Below are 22,787 nucleotides of genomic sequence, written 5' to 3'. Positions count from 1 at the left end.
AGCCTGCTTGGGATTCTCTCTCTCTCCCTCTCTCTCTGCCCTTCCCCCACTCACGCTTGCTTTCTCTCAAAACAAACTTAAAAATTTTTAAATGATGATAATAGTGTAATATAATACAAAATAATAAAGAAACTATAAAATATAAAGAAAAATAAATTAACCTGCACTTACCTTTGAAAAACTTCATGAGTGGTGTGAGGGAGACAAGAGAGAGGAGGGTTATTGTGTAGGACAACTTTCACTACCACTAATGGAATCACTGCAATCTATTGACTCAATGGAATCTTTTTTTCTGCATGGGGGCCACTGTATACGCTTGCATGAATGTTGACTACAGTACAGTATTAATAAACTCCTGTCAGATGCTGTATTTAATGTAACTGGCAACAAGGCAGCAGAGGAAAGGGTCTATGTCTGCAGGCAGCCTGACCTAGAAGGAAGCAAAGCATTCCTAAGCTTACTCTTGTATGGAAAAGCAAAGGACTGTCCATAAGTGCTTTGAAGTGACAAAAAATACACGAGTGCCAGTTGTGGGCACCTTCCAATGTTCTGAAAAATCACGGATTTCTACCAAACATCATGGTGTGAGACTGAGCATCTGAGCATGGGAGATGATCACCCACAATCCTGCAGGGAGAGAGAGGGAGAGAGAGAGAGAGAGAAGAACCACTGGCTCAGTTGTGATCACATGACATTCAGCATCACGTACTACTCACATTACAAGACATTGCTCGTTTATCAATTTAAAAATTTGGGGTGCCTGGGTGGCTCAGTCAGTTGAGCGTCCGACTTCGGCTCAGGTCATGATCTCACAGTCCGTGAGTTCGAGCCCCGTGTCGGGCTCTGTGCTGACAGCTCGGAGCCTGGAGCCTGCTTCCGATTCTGTGTCTCCCTCTCTCTGCCCCTCCCCTGCTCATGCTCTGTCTCTCTCTGTCTCAAAAATAAATAAAAACATTTAAAAAATTAAAAAAAAAATAAAGATAAAAAAATAAAATTTATTAGAAATGTTTGCTCGTCTTACAGAACACTCCCAGGACAAGTTACTCGCAATCCAAGGTTTTTCCGTCTACCCCAAATCCAAGCACTTTTAGTCTATCGTCTAGTCACGTGCCATGACACAATATACATTCTACTGATACCCATGTCTATTGTGGCAAGATCTGCCAGGTGCTCACAAATCCTCACTTCCCAGTCTCCTTGAACTTACTTCAGACCACATGACTGGGTTCATGCTGCTGGAAGAAGGAAACAGGTAGCATATGCTGCCCCCAGCTTCAAATGTCCCCCTCAGTATTCCTCTCACAGGCCAGAAGCAGGGGTCGAGGAGTTGGCAGAGCGACAAGCTGTTCCAGCCCAGACCCCAAACCACCTTCTGGGGTTGCTGCCCAGAGTTGCCTCCCGAGCACATCACACCATGCAGTGTGAGGAATAAACTTTTTTATGTTAAGCAACTGACATTTGGGAGCTTTCTGGGCACTGCAGCAGGCATGTACCCTAATGGACAGACACGTATAAAAAGCACATGTAGAGACCGATCCACGTGGACCAGTAGCTACCTCTGGGATGGCACGTGAACTGGGTGCATCAGACAAGGTGAACCTCAGCCTGATCTACAATGTTTTTATTTTCACAAGGATAATGAATGTATACATTTTAGGTGTTGATAACAAATTTAAAAGACAATCCCTGGGGGCACCTGGGTGGCTCAGTTGATTGAGCATCTCACTCTTGATTTTGGCTCAGGTCATGACCCCAGGGTTGTGGGATTGAGCCCTGTGTTGGGCTCTATGCTGAGTGTAGAGCCTGCTTAGGATTCTCTCTTCCTCTCTCTCTCTCCCCCCTGTCTCTTAGCCCCTCTCCCCCACTTGCATGTTCTCTCTCTCTCTCTCTAAAAATAAAAATAAAAAAAAATTTAAAAAGACAATCCCTGAATTCCCCTCCTCTTGCTCCTGGAAAACTCTATTCCCGAACTGCCTTTCCCTTACTCAGCTCCATGGTTCCCTGGGCTCCATGCCTTGGCTCAGGGCTAGGGCAGGAAAGGATGAGATACAGTCAATGAATCAGTCGACAGACACCAGCACCAATCCCTTGGGCCCTGGACTGTCACAAACTGGACAGGACGAGGTAAATGAGTCATGTTCCCTGGCCCTGGGCAGCTTTCTCATCAGAGTGGCCACTCTGTTGAAAGAACTGTGCTGTATTACAAGCTCACGTGCTGAAGATGGGACCTGTCTGGGACACAAGGGGGCTGACTCTCTAGGTCTGTCTCTTCATCAGTGTCCAAAGCTAGCAGGGAGGCAGAACAGAAAGGATAATTGCATCAGGGCGAGGACAGAATGTGTGCTCAGATCAAGGAGAAAGGCCACAAAAGTAGAAGTGATCAAATCAGGAGCACCTAAAGAAGACGCGCCTAAGGTGGGTCTTCATGGCTGAGCACAAGCTCAATGAGACAGTGAGAGTAAGGGAAGGAGCATGCAAGGCGGCAGGACCCACATGTGCAAAGCATAAGAGGTGAAATGATCCTTTACTGTCAAGACACTGATGGCCTCACTCTGTTTTAAACTCAGGGTGTGTGCATGGGAGAGGCACTCTGGGCAGGCACCCCTGTGTGAATTTGGACTTGATCCACAGGGCTGCCACCACCACTGTGTAGATTGCATCCTTGGGTTTCTGGCCACAAGGGCAAATGCGGCTGAAATCCAATCAACTCAACCCACCAAGCAATGCACCCTGGCGCTGGTTTGAGTCTACCCGGAGAAAGGGATGGCTTTTTCTCACTTCCCAAACATGCTGTGGAGTCTGACAGCAGCCTTCATTATCCTGCCCCCAACACCACAGCTTTCAAAGCCTTTTCACTTGTCAGATCTCACTGAATGAATTCTCACAACTCCGTGGAATAGGGATTATGAGCACGATTTCACAGATGAAGAAATAAGGCTGAGAGGTGGAGAAGGACAAAACTCTCCAAAGAGGCACTACTCAATTCCAGGGAGTCTACTCAGGTCAAAAGATCTTGGGAAATGGGGTGCCTGGGTGGCTCAGTTGGTTGAGCGTCCGAGTTTGGCTCATGTCATAATCTTACAGTTTGTGGGTTCGAGCCCCTCGTCAGGCTCTGTGCTGACAGCTCAGAGCCTGGAGCCTGCTTCCAATTCTGTCTCTCCCTCTCTCTCTCTCTCTGCCCCTCCCCCACTTGCAGTCTTCCTCTCTCTCTCTCTCTCTCTCAAAAAAAAAATAAATAAAAATTTAAAAAAATTAAAAAAAAAAGATCTTGGGACAAATTAGTGAGACTGTTGGCCATTTGCCCTGTGCAAAACACAGGCTTGACGAATACAACTAAAGTTCATTATACACATTGTGCAACATGACCAGAAATAGAAATCTGAACAAGGAAAAATAATAGCTCTTTTAATAATTCTCATATTTCCTTTCATTCTATTAGACTGTCTTTGGTGGATGGGGCGCCTGGGTGGCGCAGTCGGTTAAGCGTCCGACTTCAGCCAGGTCACGATCTCGCGGTCCGTGAGTTCGAGCCCCGCGTCAGGCTCTGGGCTGATGGCTCGGAGCCTGGAGCCTGTTTCCGATTCTGTGTCTCCCTCTCTCTCTGCCCCTCCCCCGTTCATGCTCTGTCTCTCTCTGTCCCAAAAATAAATAAAAAACGTAGACTGTCTTTGGTGGAAACTCATCTATAAAAGGATGGACTATCCCCTCACTATCTGGCAGCAGAGACCAGGTCGTGACTGCTTCATGACATCAAGCAAAAATCCATTTTGTGGCCCCTCCTACGATGGGGAGGGACCTACAATTTCACACATCTGAAATGTTAGATATTTCACCAAGAAACCAAGGCAAGTAACACTATCTGATTTTTACCTAATATTACTTGGGTGGAAGATAAATGGAACTTTGCAGGGAAAAAAATCCTTCTGATGGAATTCTTTTTCCTGGTTTATGAAAAAACAGCCTGACAAAGGGAAGGGGATGTTCCCAACCTTGGCCAAGGTCCCTGAAGCATCCAGGCACCAAAGGTTGTATGAAGAAGCTATGAGTGATTTCGGACCCTGAACTAGCTTCTGAGTACCACTATGGGGCTTGTTGTCCAAGGATAGATGACGGTACCGAAACACTGGGTAGGTAAGCGTTCCTGTTTCTATCTGGAACATTAATGAGATACATAAAATTCATCGAGAGTTGTACTAGAAACACCTAACCTAAGTTTATAAAACAAGTTGTCGAGGGTCTTTCTAAAAGTTCCAACAACCAAGCCAAGTTTACAGGTAGCCAGTACTCAGGGGCTACTGGAGAAAGTTTTGAATACAGTTTCGGCGCCATCTTGTGTCAGTATCGAGATCAGCATTTCTAAACAAGAAAAAAAAAAAAAAAACATACAGCAGAGGTATGAAGGAGTTGATAGACTCTGGGAGGGGTGAGTAGCCAGGCGTTCCTGAAAATTTAGGGATGGAAGGGAGATGCCAATGGAGAAACAGGCTGGGGCCAGCTCCTGAAGGAAGCCTGTGTTTCACAGGCACTGAAGGGCTGTTAGCACCTCAGTGAGGTGATCAGATGTGTGTTTTAGAACACTTCAGGTGCAGGCATATAGGCATGGGCTTCAAGAAGGCATCAGGTGCTTATGGGGTCAGCATGTCCAAGCCTATGCTTACTATCGGAATTCTTGGGCCAGATCATAGGAATAGCTGCCTTCTACCGGAACACGAGCAGGGATTATCGGCTGACTTGCTCACATCTCTATTCACACTGCCTAGAACCTTAAGAGTTCTTCTTAAAAAATGAAAGGGGCACATTTCACAATAGAAAGACGCTATGATAATACTGTCAAAGTGCAGATCCCCTACCCCATCCATCCCCCCAAGCACCTTTGTGAGAATAAGGCATCTCACAAGCCTGACCAGCAGGCATCAGTCTCCTAACCTTACAGGTGAAAACGAGGAGGCTGAGCGAGGTTGCCCTGCTAAGAGCAAAGACCCTCTCCCCATCTGTGACTCCTTCACTGCTCAGGCCCCAGAGAGCTCCTGTTTCATGTAACCATGTTGGACTTTGGGACCAGGCAAGGCTTAACCGTGTGTCAGCGGTGTCACACATGTACCCTCTGGACCTCCAGGTTATGGCATCTACCGCACGCCCGGAAAATGAGGCTTAATTATGGCTCCAGAAAAACGGTCTTTCAAGTGACATTCCCCAGGACGAACCCCAACGAGAGAGGGAACATTCAATCCCACTAGAAAATATGAAAAGTCCGCATCATCCTCTGAGGGGGAGGGCTTAAGAAAGGCTGCGTCTTCTGCCTCCCTCCATTACCCTAATTGTACAAGGGGGGAAACTGAGGCCACCAAAGAAGAGAGTCTCTCTGAAGCTACTTCGCAGGCTCGGGAAACCGGAGCGCACGGCTTTCCCATTGGTCCTGGAAAGGAGGGGTCCAGAGACGATGTGCTACAGGATTTCCGGGGCAGCCTCACCTCTGCACGCTCCCATCGCCTCCGCTAGCCGTGACCCACTCGGCTTCGTTCCTGTCACCTGCTCGGCTCCACGTGACTCTCTGTGCTGACGCTCGCCTCCTCCTGGCACCACTCGGCTCCACCCGACTCGCTCCGGGCACCAGTCGGCTCCACTCGGCCTCTCTCGGCTCCGCTCGGCCCGCGTTCGGCCCCTTTCGGCCCCACTCGAGGCTTCGCTCGGCTCACACGTGCTTAGCCTCTGAGCCAGTGGAATCTCGTAATTTCTCACCTTCGCCGTGGCTAGTCACGCGGCCGTCTGCTGGGTCGGGCCAGGCCCACCTCGGGTTGTGTCGCGCACAGCTCGGCTCCACCCTCCACCGGGCACACCTCGTTCCCTTCTTCAGTCGCCTACGAAGCTCCCCCGCACGCCCGTGCACTTGCCAACTCCTCACTTACCGGTGGTCCGCTCTGGGGGAATTGGTCCCAGGTGACCCCGAAAGGGTCTCCCAGGGTTTACGTCATCGCGGTGGCCTCGCGGCTTGAGGGACGGTTCTGAGTTTGGCGGACTTGGCGTCGCGTCCAGGGCCTCCCATGTCACAACTGGATGAACTTGGGGCACCTCCCCTCCCTGAGTCTCCGTCTCTCTATCTGCACCAGGAAGCTGTTGAAAATTTCGCTCTCCTGAGGCTACTTGGAGGATTCGGGAGCCAGTGAGCACGTGTGCAAAGCCATCTATGTGCTGAGTGAGTGTGGACGCAGGATGATCTCCGGCCCAGCATCCTCCGGGAGCACTCAAGACCAGACTGGACGTGTTTTAGAAGACCTGGCTCTCTGCTTTGCCCCAGTGGTTTGAGCACATCGCTTAGACGCGCTGAATCCGTTTCCTCTCCTTAAGGTAGGCATAGCTCCTTAGCGAGCAAGAACCGTCTGCGCTTGCCCTGCCCTCCAGCCCAAGACAGCTCAGAAAGAGGCTGCACAGGTGTCAGTCCCGTTTCCCATCCTTTAGAAAGTTGGCCTGGGGCAAGGATAGCCTCTTATAACAACTCTGTGTGTGACTGAAATAGATTCATTCCAGAAACATTTAGTAGCTTTGAACTCGGTGCCGGGAAAACGGCAACAGTTGGCGGCTTGAGTTGTAGGCTGCAGAAGCTGAATTTACTAATTTGCATAAAAACAGTTGTTGGAAGGATACCGGCGAGAAAGTGGAATGAGGGGTGCTTGAAGACAAGGGTCGGTAAAGCAGGAGCGGGGCTGTCCCAGGTGGTTTAGGTGCCCCAAACTTCTGAGCAGTCACTCCTGGACACTGCTGCTTTTTGAAGGCACTCTAACCTTTTCTGCTGTCTGAGCTGTCCCTGCTCAGAGTCTGTGTGTCTGGAGAAGGAGTCTGATTAATGGGGCATAGGTGTCAGGACATGTTTCACATTGGAGTAGGTTTTGAAGGATGAGTAGAAAGTTACCGAAGGAAAGGGGACCTTCTAGGTAGGAGCTGCGTGTACAGGGCATGTCCAGCACAAGGCAGGAATCTTGGGGCGGTCTCAGAAAGCTGCTTCCCACACTGTGCCGCGTGCTTGCCTGGTTATCTTGAAAACCCTACAGAAGTAGGTATGATTAATTTTTTGGAAAGTGATTTTATTGTCTTATAAAAATACGAAATGCTGGGGCGCCTGGGTGGCGCAGTCGGTTAAGCGTCCGACTTCAGCCAGGTCACGATCTCACGGTCCGTGAGTTCGAGCCCCGCGTCAGGCTCTGGGCTGATGGCTCGGAGCCTGGAGCCTGTTTCCGATTCTGTGTCTCCCTCTCTCTCTGCCCCTCCCCCGTTCATGCTCTGTCTCTCTCTGTCCCAAAATAAATTAAAAATGTTGGAAAAAAAAAATTTAAAAATAAAATAAAAAAAAATACGAAATGCTTTGTAAAGAATCCACACTATACAGCAAAATACTGCCAAAATGGGAGGGGGGATCACATATATTCAAGTACCCCAGATATGCAGGAATAATATTAGGCAACATCATTCCAGATATCCTTCTAGGCATATATATTGCAGGAGGGAAGAAGGAGAGAAGGAAGGAGAAGGTTTGGGTGGAAGGAAGGTAGGGAGGGTAGAAGAAAGGAAAGAAGGAAACGAAAGAATTTTATGAAGTGGGATCACACTCTGTATGCTAATTTTTTTGTTGATTTCCATTTGTAATGTTATTTTAACAATTACAAATATAAACTTGAGTCCTGAGTTTTTATTTAACTATGAAATAATGAAATAATGTTATAATGAATAATGAAATAATGAAATAATGTTAAATAATGAAAAATTTCCAAATTTTTTAAAAAATGTTTACTTATTTTTGAGAGAGAGACAGAGCATGAGTGCGAGAGGGGCAGAGAGAGAGGGACGCACAGAATCCGAAGCAGGCTCCAGGCTCCGAGCTGTCAGCACAGAGCCCACGCGTGGCTCAAACTCATGAACTGATAGATCATGACCTGAGCTGAAGTCAGACGCTTAAATGACTAGGCCACCCAGGCGCCACTCCAAGTCTTTAAATATGCTTTGGAAGCAACATTATAATGGCTGCATAATAGTCTATCAAGTTCATGAATTATAAATCGTAACTTATTCTTATTTACCTAAAGTTGGACATTTTGATTATTGCTAATTCTCACTGTTATAAATAACATTGCTGTAAACATCTTTGCATATGTATATATCTGTGAAACTATCTCTGATTATATCTTTAGAAGTAGGATTACTCATTTAAGGACTATGAATATTTTTGAGATGATTTTCAGTTTGCTTTCCTAAAATTAGTATTAATTTATAGACTTACAAATAATGCATGAGTGCCTGTTTTTTTGTTTTGTTTTGTTTTTATTTTAGAGAGAGAGAGCGAGGGTGGGAGCACGTGGGGTGGAGGAGAGGGGCAGAGAGAGAGAGAGAGAGAGAGGGAGAATCTTAATCAGGCTCCATGCTCAGCAGGGAGCCCGATGCAGAGCTTGATCCCATGACCCTGGGATCATGACCTGAGCCAAATTCAAGAGTCAGATGCTTAATGGACTGAGCCACCCAGGTGCCCCTCATGAATACCTGTTTCAGTGAGTGCTGAAAATTCACATTTAAAGTATATTTGGTCAAGTGTACAGATTATAAGTAGTATTTTATTGTGGCTCTATTGCCTATTTCTCTAGCAATGAGTTTGGTGATTTTTTATATATTTGTGGTAATTAATGTTTTTTCAATCAAGAATTGGCCATCCATGTTCTTCTTTACTAGAGTAATCGTGATTTTCAGAGCCTTTTATTATGTATCAAGGATAGCTACCTCTAGTCAAAATTATTTTTACCCAACTGAATATGTACTTGAATATTTTGCGTATAGTTTTGTGTTCGCTTTTTATAATGCACAGAAATTTTAACTTCATTACATCATTTTTTTCCTTTGTGATCTCTTTCATTGCCTTTATCTTATCTTAGAAAAGATACCTTTTTACCTTCAAGCCAGTTAAAAGACACATCTGTTTTCACCTAGTGTTTTAGAGTTTTATTGTTTACACTAAAATCTCTAATAAAGCCGTTACTATGGTGTAAGTTAAACGCTTAGTTATTCTTCACTAAGTAGTTTTCCAAAAATCTTCGTTGAGTCAATCATCCATCTCTTTTCCATTTGCCCATGATGCTTCTTCACAGTACACCTATTTCTTATTCTGTATGCTAAATTTTAAAATAACATATGGAGCTTACTGATTTTTGAATTTAACGAAGGAAAAAGAATTTAATGGAAATAAAAGCAGTTCTAACTTTACTCGTTGGTTTGTTACCGTATCGGATATTATTTCCTACAAGACCTCCCAAGATTATGAAGAATATTAAGAAGTTGGGAGTCATGTATTTTTTTTTAATTACACATTTCACTCCACTCTATTTTTCCCTACCATGAAGGATGAGAAAAGTAAGGCCCTCACACTCTCTTCCTTGCCCACGCCCAACATTCTGCTGCTGGGCTATTGTTTTTATAATGCCAAGGTCTGTGATAATCACATTTACTCTGCCACCTCCCTTCCCTAGGATGTTTAGACCTAGTGCTGAGTTTATTTGGAAGCACTGCTTACCTCTGGTCCTGTTACTTTGTCTTTTCCTTCCAAGTTCCCTGTCTAACTGTATCTCTTGGTTGACATAGTCCCACTGACAAATGTGACATCAGGCTTGTTCAAAGACACTTTGCCCGTGGCAAAACAGTGCAACAGTCAAGATTCTCATCTATATTCGCCTGACTGCAGAGACAGTGCTCAGGAGAGCAATGGGAGCCATGAGTTTTTAGTTTTAGGGGGCATGGGGGAGGCACGCCCTCTTTCTGAACCTTCTGAGGAGGCCAGAGGAGCGTGGATAGGAACGCTGGCTAGCTCTACTCCAAGGGATCACATTCAGGACTGGGATTTCTGTGGTACCAGGAAGTCCTCAGCCCTCTTAGTGGGTCCTCTTGGCATAGATTTATCTGGAGTCTGATGACTATGGACAGAAAGTAGAAAAATGAGTGTGCTCGCTTTGGGGGCACATATACTAAGGTTGGAACAGCACAGAAATTAGCATGGTCCTTGTGCAAGGGTGACACACGAATTCGTGAAGTGTTCCATATTAAAAGAAAAGATAAGAAAAGAAAAAAGACAGTAGAACAATGAGGTGGTCCAAAGCATCTGTTTTCCTTCTATCAGAAACAAAAATTCCCCAGCCAGAGGCCTAAACAACAAGAAGTCTATCTTCTTTTCACTTGGGGGAAAAACGAAAGCCCAGAGTTGCCTTCTGGGCTGCAAGGGCAGCTCACCCAGGCCGGTGAGTCCAGGATCCTCCTAGTTTTTCATCCTGCTGTTCTCAAGATGGCAGCCCGAGGACCACAAAGAGGGGAAAACGCAAGGGACGAAGAACCTGTGAATTCCACCTACATCTCAGTGGCCGCCACAGAGCCATGGCCACTCCTAGCAGCAACAGATGCTGGGATCTGTACGTTTTTAAGTCTGTCAAAAGACAGAAGTTTTGTCTCATGATAACTGATGTTTCTTATTTTATTTTATTATTTATTTATTTTTTGTTCAAGTTTTTATTGAAATTCCAGGTAACATAAGGTATTATATTAGTTTCAGGAGAATTCAGTGATCCATCACTTCCATAGAACACCCAGTGCTCATCACAACAAGTGCCCTTCTTAACACTCATCGCCCATCTAGCCCATGCCCCGCCCACCTCCCCTCCATCAACCCTCAGTTTGTTCTCTGTCGTGAAAAGTGTGTTTTATGGTTGCCTCTCTTCTCTTCCCCCCATGTTCATTTGTTTTCTTTCTTAAATTCCACATATGAGTGAAATCATATGGTATTTGTCTTTCCCTGACTGACTTATTTCACTTAGCATCATACATTCTAGGCCCATCCACGTGGTTGCAAGTGGCAAGATGTCATTCCTTTTTTTTTTTTTTAATTTTTTTTTCAACGTTTTTTATTTATTTTTGGGACAGAGAGAGACAGAGCATGAACGGGGGAGGGGCAGAGAGAGAGGGAGACACAGAATCGGAAACAGGCTCCAGGCTCCGAGCCATCGGCCCAGAGCCTGACGCGGGGCTCGAACTCACGGACCGCGAGATCGTGACCTGGCTGAAGTCGGACGCTTAACCGACTGCGCCACCCAGGCGCCCCTCATTCCTTTTGATGGCTGAGTAATATTCCATTATGTATCTAGATAGATAGATAGATAGATAGATAGATAGATAGACAGATATATATATATATATATATATATTCCATTATATATATATATGTATATTTCTCTCTATTTAAAATTAACAAATATGTATACATATATATACCACATCTTTATCCGTTCATCAGCCAATGGACTTTTGGGCTCTCTCCCTAGTTTGGCTATTGTTGATGATACTACTATAAACACTGGGGTGCATGTGACCCTTCAAATCTGTCTTTTTGTAGCCTTTGGGTAAATAGCCAGTAGTGCAATTGCTGGATCATAGGGTAGTTCTATTTTTAACTTTTTAAGGAATCTCCACACGTACTTCAGAGCGGCTGCACCAGTTTGCATTCCCACCAACAGTGCAAGACGGTTCTCCTTTCTCCACATCCTCGCCAACATGTGTTGTTTCCTTGTTTTTAATTTTATTCATTCTGGCAGGTCATGATAAGTGATATTTCTTCATCGCTTTTTAACCTATGGTGATAACACTTACGTTCATATTTGTTTGAAATGCCAAATGTGACTCTGGCACAGAGCCAGCTGTAGTGGGTACAGTGGTGAAGTGACAAGGTGCTTGTCCTCACATGGGTCGCTTGGGGTGCTCACATGTGCAAAGCGCATAATATGTGTTACTCCTTTTAGTTCTCATAACAGCACTGGGAAGTAAGTACTGTCATCCCGATCTTATGGGCAGGTAGACAGAGGCTAATAATCTATTCAAGGGTCCATACTTATATAACATGGCCAGAATCCAAACTCATGCTGGTCTCCTCCAAAGCTTTGGCTCTTAACAATATTCCACACTAGCGGTTTCCATCACTGGCTGCATCCAATGCCTGGGACCTATCCCTCAGATTCTGATTTAATTGGTTGGAGGTGAAGCACAGACATCAGTAAGACTGTATTATCTTATTTAAAGTGTACAACAACTGGAGATGGAGGTATTTTTCTCTCTACTTAAAATTAGGTAAACTAAGATCCGGAGAGGTAGATTCACTTGTCCAAAGTTACACAGCAAGTTCACAGTGGAGCTGGGATGTGGGTCCACATCTCCTCACCTTCTCCAAAGAGCTGTCTTTGGCTCCAGAAAAGGGTGACTTCCATTAAGTTGTGAGGCACACTGGCCAACCCCTCTGCTCCAGCCAGCCCAGAATCCTCCCTGGGAATGTGTGTGCCTGAGGGGCAGGGCACCACGTGGGAACTGGGTGATAAACAGGTCAGGTTAGGCCAGGATGTGCGGCGGAAGCCCAGCCTGCTGAAGGCAGAGGTGTGGCTGGGCCAGGGTGAGGGCCGGACGTGGGGAATGCACTTTTTCCCCAGCACAACAAGCTGTGGGCTTCCTCCGCCCTGGCTGAGCCCTGCCTGATATGTCAGGCCCAGAATGGGTCACTAGCCGGGGACTGGAGGGCTGGCAGGCAGGCAGGAGCCCAGGGCCAGTCCCCAGAGGAAGTCACATGGCAGGGGTCACAGGCCTGACCCAGGAATGGTGAAGGGAGGGAGATATTTCAGGCCTGAGAGGAAGGGCCCAGCCCACGAGATGAATCACCCGGGACAGATTATCCTGAGGAAGACCTTGGGGGTGGAATTGTGATAAGCACCGTCCTCCCAAGGTGACCAGGAGCCTGTGGTCAGCTGGCCAGTGATCAGCCAGGCCTCGTGTGGCTGGAGCACTCGTGTATCTAAGAAGGCCCACTAGCTCCAGATGCATTGCCAAAGTGACTTCTCAGAGACCTTATGCCGTGAGGAGGAGCATCTCTACCTTCAGGATGAGAAAACAGAACCTCAGAGCTAAGCTGCTCACTCAAGGTCATATGCCGAGATGGGATTTGAAATGGGAGCCTGCCAACTGGCCTCTCCAAAGCAGGGAGCTCAGATGGCGACCGTCTTCCCTCTCCACATGCTCCCTGTGTGGATCCGGAGTCTCACCAGCAAAACCACCAGGCTCTAGACGTATAACGGCAAGCCAGGCCTCGGGTCTTATGCTTGCTTCTGGATGAGGCGCTTGACTTGCCCAAACTGCTGAAGGTACAGACGGAAAGGATGGATCTCAGAGAGGGCAGAGGGCTTGCCCAGGATTCCGGAGTAGGTCCGTCAGAGGCCGACTCAATCTGACTTCTGCCTCCCAACCCATGGGTCTGTGCACTGCACTAGTATTTGGATCCTCAACAGACTCTGCTCCGATGAAGCCAGACATGGTCGGTAGCTGGGGAGCTCCTTAGAAGCAGAAGAACGACTCCTACTCTGCCAGGAGGCCCTGCTTGATCTGGAGGGGACCTGGGCATCTGTATTTGTAACCAAGTCATTCTGATGGATGAAGAAGTTTGAGAAACACTGGCACAGATGACCTTTAAGATTCCTTCTGGTCCTAAAGGCCGGGTTCCAGTATATGTCATGACCATTGTCATCGTCATCATCATCATCATCATCAAATACCTGTCATATGTTGAGTGCATGATATATGCCAGATACTCTGATAAATGCTTTACGTGCATGATTTCATGTGACTCAGAGGTAGCACCATTATCCTCCCCGTTTTACAGAGGAGGTAACTGAGGCTGAGAGAGGCTAATTATTTTCCTAAGATCACAAAGCAAGTGGCTGAGCCGAGGCTCAAGGCTGGGTCTGCCCCAGCAGCCTCAGCGGCCTTTCACATCTGACTCTTCCCTAACCGGCCATGTCTTGGGAGCCTCTAGTACCTGCTTTTGGATTCAGTCTCGCCATCTATGGGACGGACAGTCTCTTTGCACTCTTCGGGCTCTGCCTCAAATTTGCAAACTGGCCTTTGGGTTTGCCGCCCAGCCTAGCAGCTAACGGGACTCTGGCAGCAGGAGGAGTGAGGTGCTGCTTTTCCAGCCTGCATGCCCATGTTCCAGCTCCTCCCAGTCGGGGTGCTTCAGCCCTATTCATCCTGGCCCCCCTGTGTTAAGCACTGAATCACTGACCTGGGGTGAATGGACTTAGTGCGTAGCAGTGGGAGGGCTGGGATGGAGATGAAACCAGAGTAGAGGCCCCCGTTGTTAGCAGGGTGGGGAGACATGGAGACAGAAAGGAAATTGACGGTTAACTTTTATTAAGCACTCACTGGGTGCCAGACACTCAGCGAGTTGCTGGACAACCGACTGAACCTCTCAACATCTCAGCTTTCTCTTCTGGAGAATGAGGTGGTTACGAGGGGTAAATGACACCCGTTCGATTATTCATTTATCCAACAATCATCCATCGAGGGCCGATTATTTGCCAGCCATCTTTCTCGGAAATGCAGCAGCGAAGCGACAAATACCTCCCTCGTAGGGCTAACAGGGCAGCCAGGAAAACAGGTAGAAATGAGTCAGCAAAGAAATACATCCTGTAAAATTGGAGAGTGGCAAGAAATGCTAGGAAGCTAAGTAAAGCCAGGGTAAGATGTGTGCGGAGTGCTGAGAAGGGACAGGATGAATGGGCAGGGGCTGCTCACATGAAGTAAGGAACCACTGATAAAACTACCTGGGAGAAGAGTGTTTCCAGGGGGCAAAGAAATGGAGCCTGGCACATGGCGGGTGCTCAGTAAATGGTGAATGCCGTCATAGCTCAGAGGGAGGGACCCTGTCCTTACTGTAACAGGTGGGCGGTCTCTGTGTTGGGGCTGCTTCCTGGCCATGGGAATGTGGCCTGCGAGCGCCCCCCTTCTCGTCCCGCTTGCCCCCATCCCGGGAGAGTGGGCCTGGAGGTGGGCAGCCCCAAGCAGGTGGAGGAGGCGGAGCTTCCGTGGGAAAGGCTGCAGCACATCCACCAGCCTGACGCACAGCGGGAGCCCCCCCAAGTGGAGCCGGGGTGACAGTCACGAGGGGGCTGGACGCTGGGCAGCTACAAGACAACAGAGGCCCTCCTCACTCTCGAACACCCACACTGGGTCACCGCCCTGCTCAGACACAGGGGACGTGGGCGTTTTCCCACATCTACATCTTCCCTCCACCTCTTCCCCCGACCCGGGGCTCCACAGGGGCTGGTCGGCCCTGGGTCCCGGGAGCTTCGCTGGAGTGCAGCCTCTGTGCACCCTCTTCTGGAAGTGCTCGCGCCAGGTGAGGGGGGCACACCAGCATACAGGCGAAGGTGATAGAGCAAGCTGGCTGCTGTGATGGGGGCCAGCGCGGGGCCCATGACGAATAATGGTCCTGGTGGAGGAATGTACCAGGGATGGCTTCTGGAGGAGGGGACTGCATCTCAAAGCGTGTCATTCGGTTCTCAGCGGAGAGGTCTGCTCTGGCTGCACTTGCTGAGAGGCCCCACCAAGCCACTTTCTCTCACACTCCTTATTAGGAGTGCACTGTGGGGGCACCTGCGTGGCTCAGTCGGTTGAGCATCTGACTTGGCTCAGGTCATGTTCTCATGGTTCGTGAATTCGAGCCCCGCATTGGGCTCTGTGCTGACAGCTTGGAGCCTGCAGCCTGCTTCACATTCTGTCTCTCTCTCTCTGCTCCTCCCCTGCTTGCGCACTCTCTGTCTCTCTCTCAAATGTAAATAAACATTAAAAAAAAAAAAAAGGACTGCACTATGATGGTGAACAGGACCCTACACTGGCCCCTAACCTCGTGGAAACCCCTCCCTCCCCAGCATGAGGAGACAGACAAGAAAGAAACAGTGAGAATAAAAGCAGGGTCCATGAAGTGGCCAGTGCTGTGAAGGGAGGAGATAGGTGAAGGGAGGGCAGGAGGCTGAAGGTGAGGCTACTTTAGAGTGGGTCTGGGAAGGTGAGGAGTGACATTTCAGGGACTTTCTCAAAGCCACACAGGGTAGTGACAAAACCGAGGGAGAACCTCATTCTCTTGGCTTCCATAGAAGAGCTGCCTCATGCCCCATGCTCCCAGTATTCCCTCATACTAAAAATCCACACACTTTTCCAACAGCCTTTCCCAGATGCCGATCACTGGGGGCCTGCTTCACGGGAATCACTGCTGCTCCCAGTTGCTCCCAACAGCTCCAGGCCTTTTCTCTGGTTTCTGTTGCTGAGGTTTTCTTAGAAGCACAAACAAAGAAACAAAAGAAACAAATACGAATGGGAAGACTCTACTATCCCAACCCTGGGAATCCGATGATGGAGACTGTTTTAAACGTGGACATCCTATCTGGATCGGTGGTGGCACCAAGCGGTGGTTGTGGCCTTTCCATTAGTTTAACGTTACAGTTGCACACGTGGTACTCGCTGTGTTCCAGGCAGCATCATAAGCACTTGACGTGTAGCGTCTCAAACCTCACAACAACCCTACGAGGCAGAAACTGTTATAATCCCCAGTTTACAGATGAGGGAACTGAAGCAAGGAGAATTTAAGTAACTTGCCTAAGGTCATGGAGATAACAGAGTGGAGCCAGATTTGAACCAGTCCAGAACTAGCAGTGCTCCATGCATGTTCCTAATAATGCCGTCCTGGGGACCCAAGCAGCCTCTCCTTCTGCATCCAGCAGGGGGAGCCAAAGGCCAAGGCCCTCTGTGCCCCTGCCCCAGGCATGCTTGGCAGGCTAAAAAAGGTGCAGCATCTGCTGTAGAGACACCCTTTTCCCTTGATCCAGGCAGAAAGCGCCAAATAGGGAGAAAACCTCTTGGTTAGCATAGCTCTGTCAAAGAAGAACTTTCTGCAGTAGGTCTCACTGAGTCATGAAGCAGTTAGTCACAGCTGGTCTGGGGTCTTGCAATGAATCAGATACAGTTCCCTCTGGGAAAGCTGTCAGTCGAATGAAAGATTTTTAGCCTCAGTGAAAGCCCAACAACTCTTAGAATACACTTTTAAAGAAACTGCCCTGGATTTTGCAGCTATTAAGTGGCAGAGCTGGTATTCAGACCCAGGCCTTCTCGATCCCAAAGTCTGTGGTCTTTTTTATCAAGCCATGGTCCTCAATCAATGCTGGGGATACAGAGATGCAGGAGAGAGGGGCCTGTCTGCTAAGATCTCAGGGTCTAATGGAAAAGGAAGGCACGTGAGCCCAGCCATCCTTCTGGGAGGAAGGACTCTGCCAGGATCAGCTCAGGGGCCATGGAGCTCAAAGAGAAAAAATGTGTTTCCTGCTGTATCCCATACCCAGCATGGGGCCTGGCACACTTTAATCTTCAGTGAATGTTTGGTGGATGGATGGATGGATGGATGGATGGATGGATGAATGAGAAAGGGACTAAGTGCCTAGGACAGAGGCAAAGTTAACCAGGGAAGGCTCTTCAGATGAGTTCACTTTGGGAGGGTCTTGAAGGATGAGAGGAATCAGCCAGGTTGGAAAAGGAGGGGGAAAGACATTCCAGACATATAAAAGGGGATAACAGGATGGAGTAACAATCTCAACTTTTTTTTTTTTATTACAACCTACGATACACACACACACACACACACACACACACACACACACACACACACACAATCGGAGCCTTATTATGTACAGTGCCCTATTATTTTCTGGTCTGTTTCCATTTTGTAAACATTAGTGGCAACCTGCTAATTTTTGTGATATGGTCACAGGGGATTTGGGAAAAGTAGGGGCTGGAAACGTGATTTTCAGCCAGACTGTAAAGATCTTTGGATGTTCGAGTTGAGTTTGGACCCTTTTCAGTCCTTGCTTCTCCTACAAGCTCTGATCCTGAAAACTACTTGCTCCTTCTCTAGCTCTTTGAGTCATTTCCTGCCCACTCCAGCAGTCTTCTTCACTTGCTTCTGGCTGCTTTTCTCCCTATGCCCCCGCCCAGTTGGTTCTTTAAATCGTGCTGAACTGGGGCTCTGTGCTGGGCTGTCCTCACTCAGCCTTCTTGGCCTCTCTGGCGTCTCACCCATGCCTTGGTTTGAAGGACTGCCCACTTCCAACTCTAGAGACCATCACCCTCAAAAGTCCACACGCTCCCTCCTGAGTGCCCAGCACACTCACTCAACTGCCCCTTCAGTGACCTACAGGCACATCAAACTCAGCACCTCCAAAACCAAGGTCATCACCTGTTCCTCCCTGTCCCATCTCTGTGTTGTCCTCACCAGCCACAGTGCCTCCAGGGCAGACTCTTGTCCTTGGAGATACATCATTCTGTCTATTCTGCCTTCAGACCAGCTCTCAAATCCATCCGCTTGTCTCCTTACCATCTGCCACCACCCTTGTGTGGGCTGGACCTCTTCTGCCCTGCATGTCTGTGACACCTCCTGTCCCCATGCCCTGCCCCCTTCTCTCAATACCGCGTAACAGCTGCCATGAACCTTCTGAAGCATAAATATGGCTGTATGACACCCCTGCTTCCCTTTATGATAAAGCCCAAACTTATTAATATGCTCTGTGTCCCCAGACTCCCTCTCTACCCCCATTCCCTCTGATGCTCCATTCATTCACCAGACTTTAGTGAGCCCTGCTTCCTCTGGCTTCAAAAACTCTGCCCGGTGAACCCCAACTCATTCTTTCTGGATCCCAGTTTAGGAACACTTCATCCAGGAAGCCTTCCCTGACCCACCCATTTGGAGCCCCCTTCTCTGTGTTCCAACAGTCCTTGCATTCCCCATCTTGATGCCTAATACCTTTTTTTTTCCTATTGCAGTGGCCCACGTCTCTCTTTTCCATTAGATGGGAGGCATAATTGAAGGATTAAGAGCAGATGCTGAAGTCAAAACTCCGTAAATTCAAATCCCAATTCTGCCACGTGGTAGCTGTGGAGTTTGAGATTTTATTTCATCCCTCCATGACTCATTTTACCCATACTATAAAATGATGATAATTATGATTATAACAAAAATATTAACAAATAAGAATAGTACCTACCTCATAGTATTATAAGAGGATTAAATGAGTCAATGTGCTACAGTTCTTGGTGACAGTGCCTGGTACATAGTAAGTGCCACCAGTGTGACTGATAATCAAATCAGCCCTCAGAAGAGTTGCTCCAGGAGGGCAGACACTGGATGTATTTGATCCACTGCTATGTCCGCAGCACTTACCCCAACATCCTGATCATGAGTGTCCCCCAACACTTTGTGACACGAGTGAATCTTTTGTCTAAGAGAATGACAATGCATATAGAAAAGAAAGGACACATTTAGGTGATGCTTTGGAGGAAGACTGCTCAGAGCTCATCACTGACTGCATCTGAGGGTAGGAGAGGAGGAGGAGGAGTACAGGAGGAAAAACATGGCCAGGACAGACTTTGTGACTTTCCTCCCGAGCCCTTAGCTACTCCAATCCCCCTCCCCCACTATCACTCATGACTGCCTTCATCCATCCAGGACTCCAGCCATCCTAGGGGCTCACTGTTCATCCCTCTCTCCACTGTCCCTTCCCTGCCCCTCTCTCGGCCAGGCCCTTCCAAGTCCTGTCAGACCTTCTTGTGGCCCAGGCCCAGCATCCTCCATTCTCCCTGCACACCCCCCTTCCACCTTAGTTGTTTCAGTTACAATTGCTGTGTAACAAGCACCCTACCCCAAAGAATGGCATAAAACAATCATTTTATTCTACTCCCAAATTATGGGGCTTGGGGATTTAGACAGGGCACATCAGGGATGACCACAGAAGCCCCTGTCCACGGTGCCTCAGCCGGAAAGACTCAAAGGCAGGGATGACTTGGTGGCTGCAGGCTGGAATCATCCACATGTCTGGCACCTGGGCTGTGAGGACTCCGATGCTGAACACAGCTGGGACTGTGGACTAGAACACCCACATGTGGCCTCTATGGATGCCTGAGCTTCCTCACATCATGGCAGCCTCCAGACCCCTTCCATGGTGGCTCAGGGCTCTGGCAGGAGTGTTCCAGCCAACAAGCAGAAGCTACACTGCCTCTTATGACCTAGCCTGTGGCAAGTCTTGTGGCATCACTTCTGCCACACATACTGCCACCCAGATTTAAGCAGGGAGAGCACAGACAGCCCACCTCTCAATGGGAGGCACATGGAATAATTGTGTGGTCGTGTTTTAAAACCACCAGTGTCTCATACCTGGACCATGGGGTAGTCTTCTCTCCGGTCTGCCTGGCTTCACTTTGCCCAGCCCTACCCTTCCCCCACTAGTGGATTTTCCACAGGGCAGCCAAGGGGAGCTTTTGAACACACAAATGAGATGAGTCATCCTTCTTCATATCCCTCCAATGTCTTCCCACTGAACTTCCCCTTAAAATCTAAGCTCCTTGACATGCCTACACAGCTCTGTGGGATCTGTGTACCCCCATCTCCTCCCTTCCATCCCACTGGCCGCCTTTCTCTTTCTTGAGCAGAGCCCCACTTCCCCTCCTGGTGCTCATGCCCACCTCCAACCTTCTGCACTGCTGTCCTCCTTCTTGAAGTGCTGGGACCCCAGATCCTGCATCCTTCAGCTCTCAACTCAAACACCACCTGCTCAGATCTCAAATAATTCCTAGGCACCCAGTGTTGTCTCCCTCATCATTCTGTTTTATATTATCTTCACATCACAGGAAGCTGTGATGTCTGAAATTATGTGTTTACCTCTCTCTGGTCTGTCTCCCTCACTAGCTCCAAGAAAGAAGGTCCCTTGTCCTTCGTGTTCCTTGTGTCCACGGGCCTGCCATGATGCCTGGCATAGACATTTGCGGAATGTGAATGAATGCATGAACAGCGGTTTTCAGGGAAGATTTAGAAAAGCAATTCTGAACGATAGGCAGGTCTGGCGTGGTGGTGGTTAGAGTGGGGGGTGGGGGGCGGTGTTTCCAATCTGCCTCTCCCACTCACTAGCTGCTGACTTTGGGAAAAAACCTTCGCGTCTCCGAGCCTCAATTTCTTCAGCTAAAACGTGAGTCCACCAGCCCCTAGCTCAACTGGACTCTGGGGTGTACATCATAGGAGGGGATCAGCATTTCTGCTCAGCTGGAAGGCTCCGAGCACCCCGTTTCAGGGAACTAGGAGGAGCTAACAGCGCCCACCGCGCCCGCCAGGTGTCGCCGCGAGCGCGTGCTGAGCGGCCAGCGGAGCCTGGCGCCCTCGGGCGGCTCCGGAGGCCCACGCCCGGGTCTCGTGCCGGGCATCCTGGCCTCCGCCCGACTCCGACAGTCCGCTAGGAGCGGCATTCCAGAAGAGGCTGCCCTACCTGGGCACCCACCTGCCGCACCCCCTCTAATAGACAGGGGTCGGGGAGGAATATGCTGAATCAGTTATCCCCGCTCCGCGGAAGGGGGCGCCCTCCCCTGAAGCTGGGCTCGGAAGCCTGGGGAAAGAGGGGGAACCGGGGTGCCACCTAACACCCCGCCCCCCAGCTCTGAGCGTTCCACAGGGCGGGGAGGACGAGGAGGCGAGCCAGGGTGCGGGGGTTTTCGGTCGCGCTCGATCCTCTCAACCCGAGGGGGAGTCCCAGGGCGCCAGCTCGACCCGCAACTTGCGAAGTAGCGACGCGTGGGGGTCGAACTGACTTCCACCGCCCCCTGCCCGGCTCGGCGCCCCGGAGCCGGGAGGGGGCGCCGCGGGAGCGCGTGGGGCAAGGCGTGAGCGCGCGCTTGGAGCTGGCGGCCCTGTCCCGCGGGCTCTGGGGTGCGGGGCGGGCGCTCCGGGGAGGCGGGCGGGGGAGGGGGTGGGGGAGGGACAGGAGAAAGGAGGGAGGGAGGGAGGGGCGGGGGCGGGCGGCAGCAGCGCCCCCGCACTCCCCGCGCCTCACACACTTGCACCGGCCGCTCGCGCGCAGCCCGGCGTCGCCCCGCGCTGCGCTCGCTCCTCCCTCCCTCCTCCCGCTCCGTGGCTCCCGCGCTCCCGGCGAGGCTCAGGCGCCGAGCGCGCGGACGGGCGCACGGACAGACGGCCCCGGGGACGCCTCGGCCCGCGCCTCCCGGGCGGGCTATGTTGATAGCCCCGCCGGGGCCGGCCCGCGGGATCAGCACTGCCCGGCCCGCGGCTCCGGCGGCCAGCGGGGACTATGAACCGGAAAGCGCGGCGCTGCCTGGGCCACCTCTTTCTCAGCCTGGGCATGGTCTACCTCCGGATCGGGTAAGGGCCGCTCGCATCTCCTGCACGCTGTCCCGGCAAAGTTGGTGTGGCCTGGGGAGGGGGTCGGCCGCCGGCCACCAACTTCTTCGGCCCCTCGGGGAGGCTGGGTGGGCGCGGTGTGGGAGCCGTGGGCGCACAAAGGCCCCCCGCAGGCGGGCGCCCCAGGGGCGCGCACAGCTCTAGAGACTCCGGCAGAGGTTCGGCCATCCTGAGGATGTCTGAGTCTGGAAGCCCCAAGAACCAGAGACAACCAGCAGGGACGGTCCGGCCTGGGGGACTCTGAAGAGAGCTATAGCTGCTGCAAAGGGTCAGCCCCTCCTAGGGACACTTCTGACCCAGGCATAGGAACAGCAGGTCCTTCAGGAGCTCCGGAGCCGGGAGCCGGAACGACAGCCGCTCCCAAGGAACTCAGCCCCCGGAGCCCGAGAAGAACTCTGTACACAGAGGCGCGGGCACAGCCACTCCTGGAGTCAGGGCAGTCCCGGGGTGGCAGGTGGGGCTAGTCCGTGCAACAGGGAACAGGTACCTAAAGGGAGGGACCTTCGATGGCAAAAGCACAAACCCGCTGCTCAGAGCCCTGACACCACCGATTTCCGAGGACCCTCGTACTCCTGGAGCCCTTTCCTAGGCCGAGGGGACAGCTCCTCCCATCCCCACGAACACACACAAAGGTAGGACGAGAGATGGCCCTAGACACCCAGAGAGACAAGCT

At 50.0% G+C, this 22,787-nt stretch overlaps 1 protein-coding gene and 1 non-coding gene across 3 annotated transcripts in view; both read left to right on the top strand.

Annotated features, from left to right (window-relative positions):
* Window positions 1-5,763: 5,763 nt before the first annotated feature.
* WNT7A (Wnt family member 7A) overlaps window positions 5,764-22,787 on the top strand; it is an 80,964-nt gene continuing 63,940 nt past the window's right edge. The window contains exon 1 of one of the 2 annotated variants that reach the window (XM_058725855.1): window positions 5,764-6,345. Coding sequence is in view for 1 of the 2 variants with exons in the window: in XM_058725854.1 (XP_058581837.1) it covers window positions 22,005-22,075 (71 nt within the window). In the remaining variant the exon portion in view is untranslated. Of the gene's footprint in view, window positions 6,346-21,699; window positions 22,076-22,787 lie in introns of those variants that run through there. The other variant, XM_058725854.1, reaches the window with a different exon arrangement.
* Window positions 9,972-10,075, top strand: LOC131511214 (U6 spliceosomal RNA). Its single transcript, XR_009261416.1, has one exon. It is a non-coding gene; the product is annotated as a U6 spliceosomal RNA (small nuclear RNA).

This window comes from Neofelis nebulosa, chromosome 4 (genome assembly GCF_028018385.1).
Source record: "Neofelis nebulosa isolate mNeoNeb1 chromosome 4, mNeoNeb1.pri, whole genome shotgun sequence".
Classification (NCBI taxonomy): domain Eukaryota; kingdom Metazoa; phylum Chordata; class Mammalia; order Carnivora; family Felidae; genus Neofelis; species Neofelis nebulosa.
The sequence above is the reverse complement of the archived record's forward strand: the minus strand, read 5'-3'. Positions and strand labels throughout refer to the sequence as shown.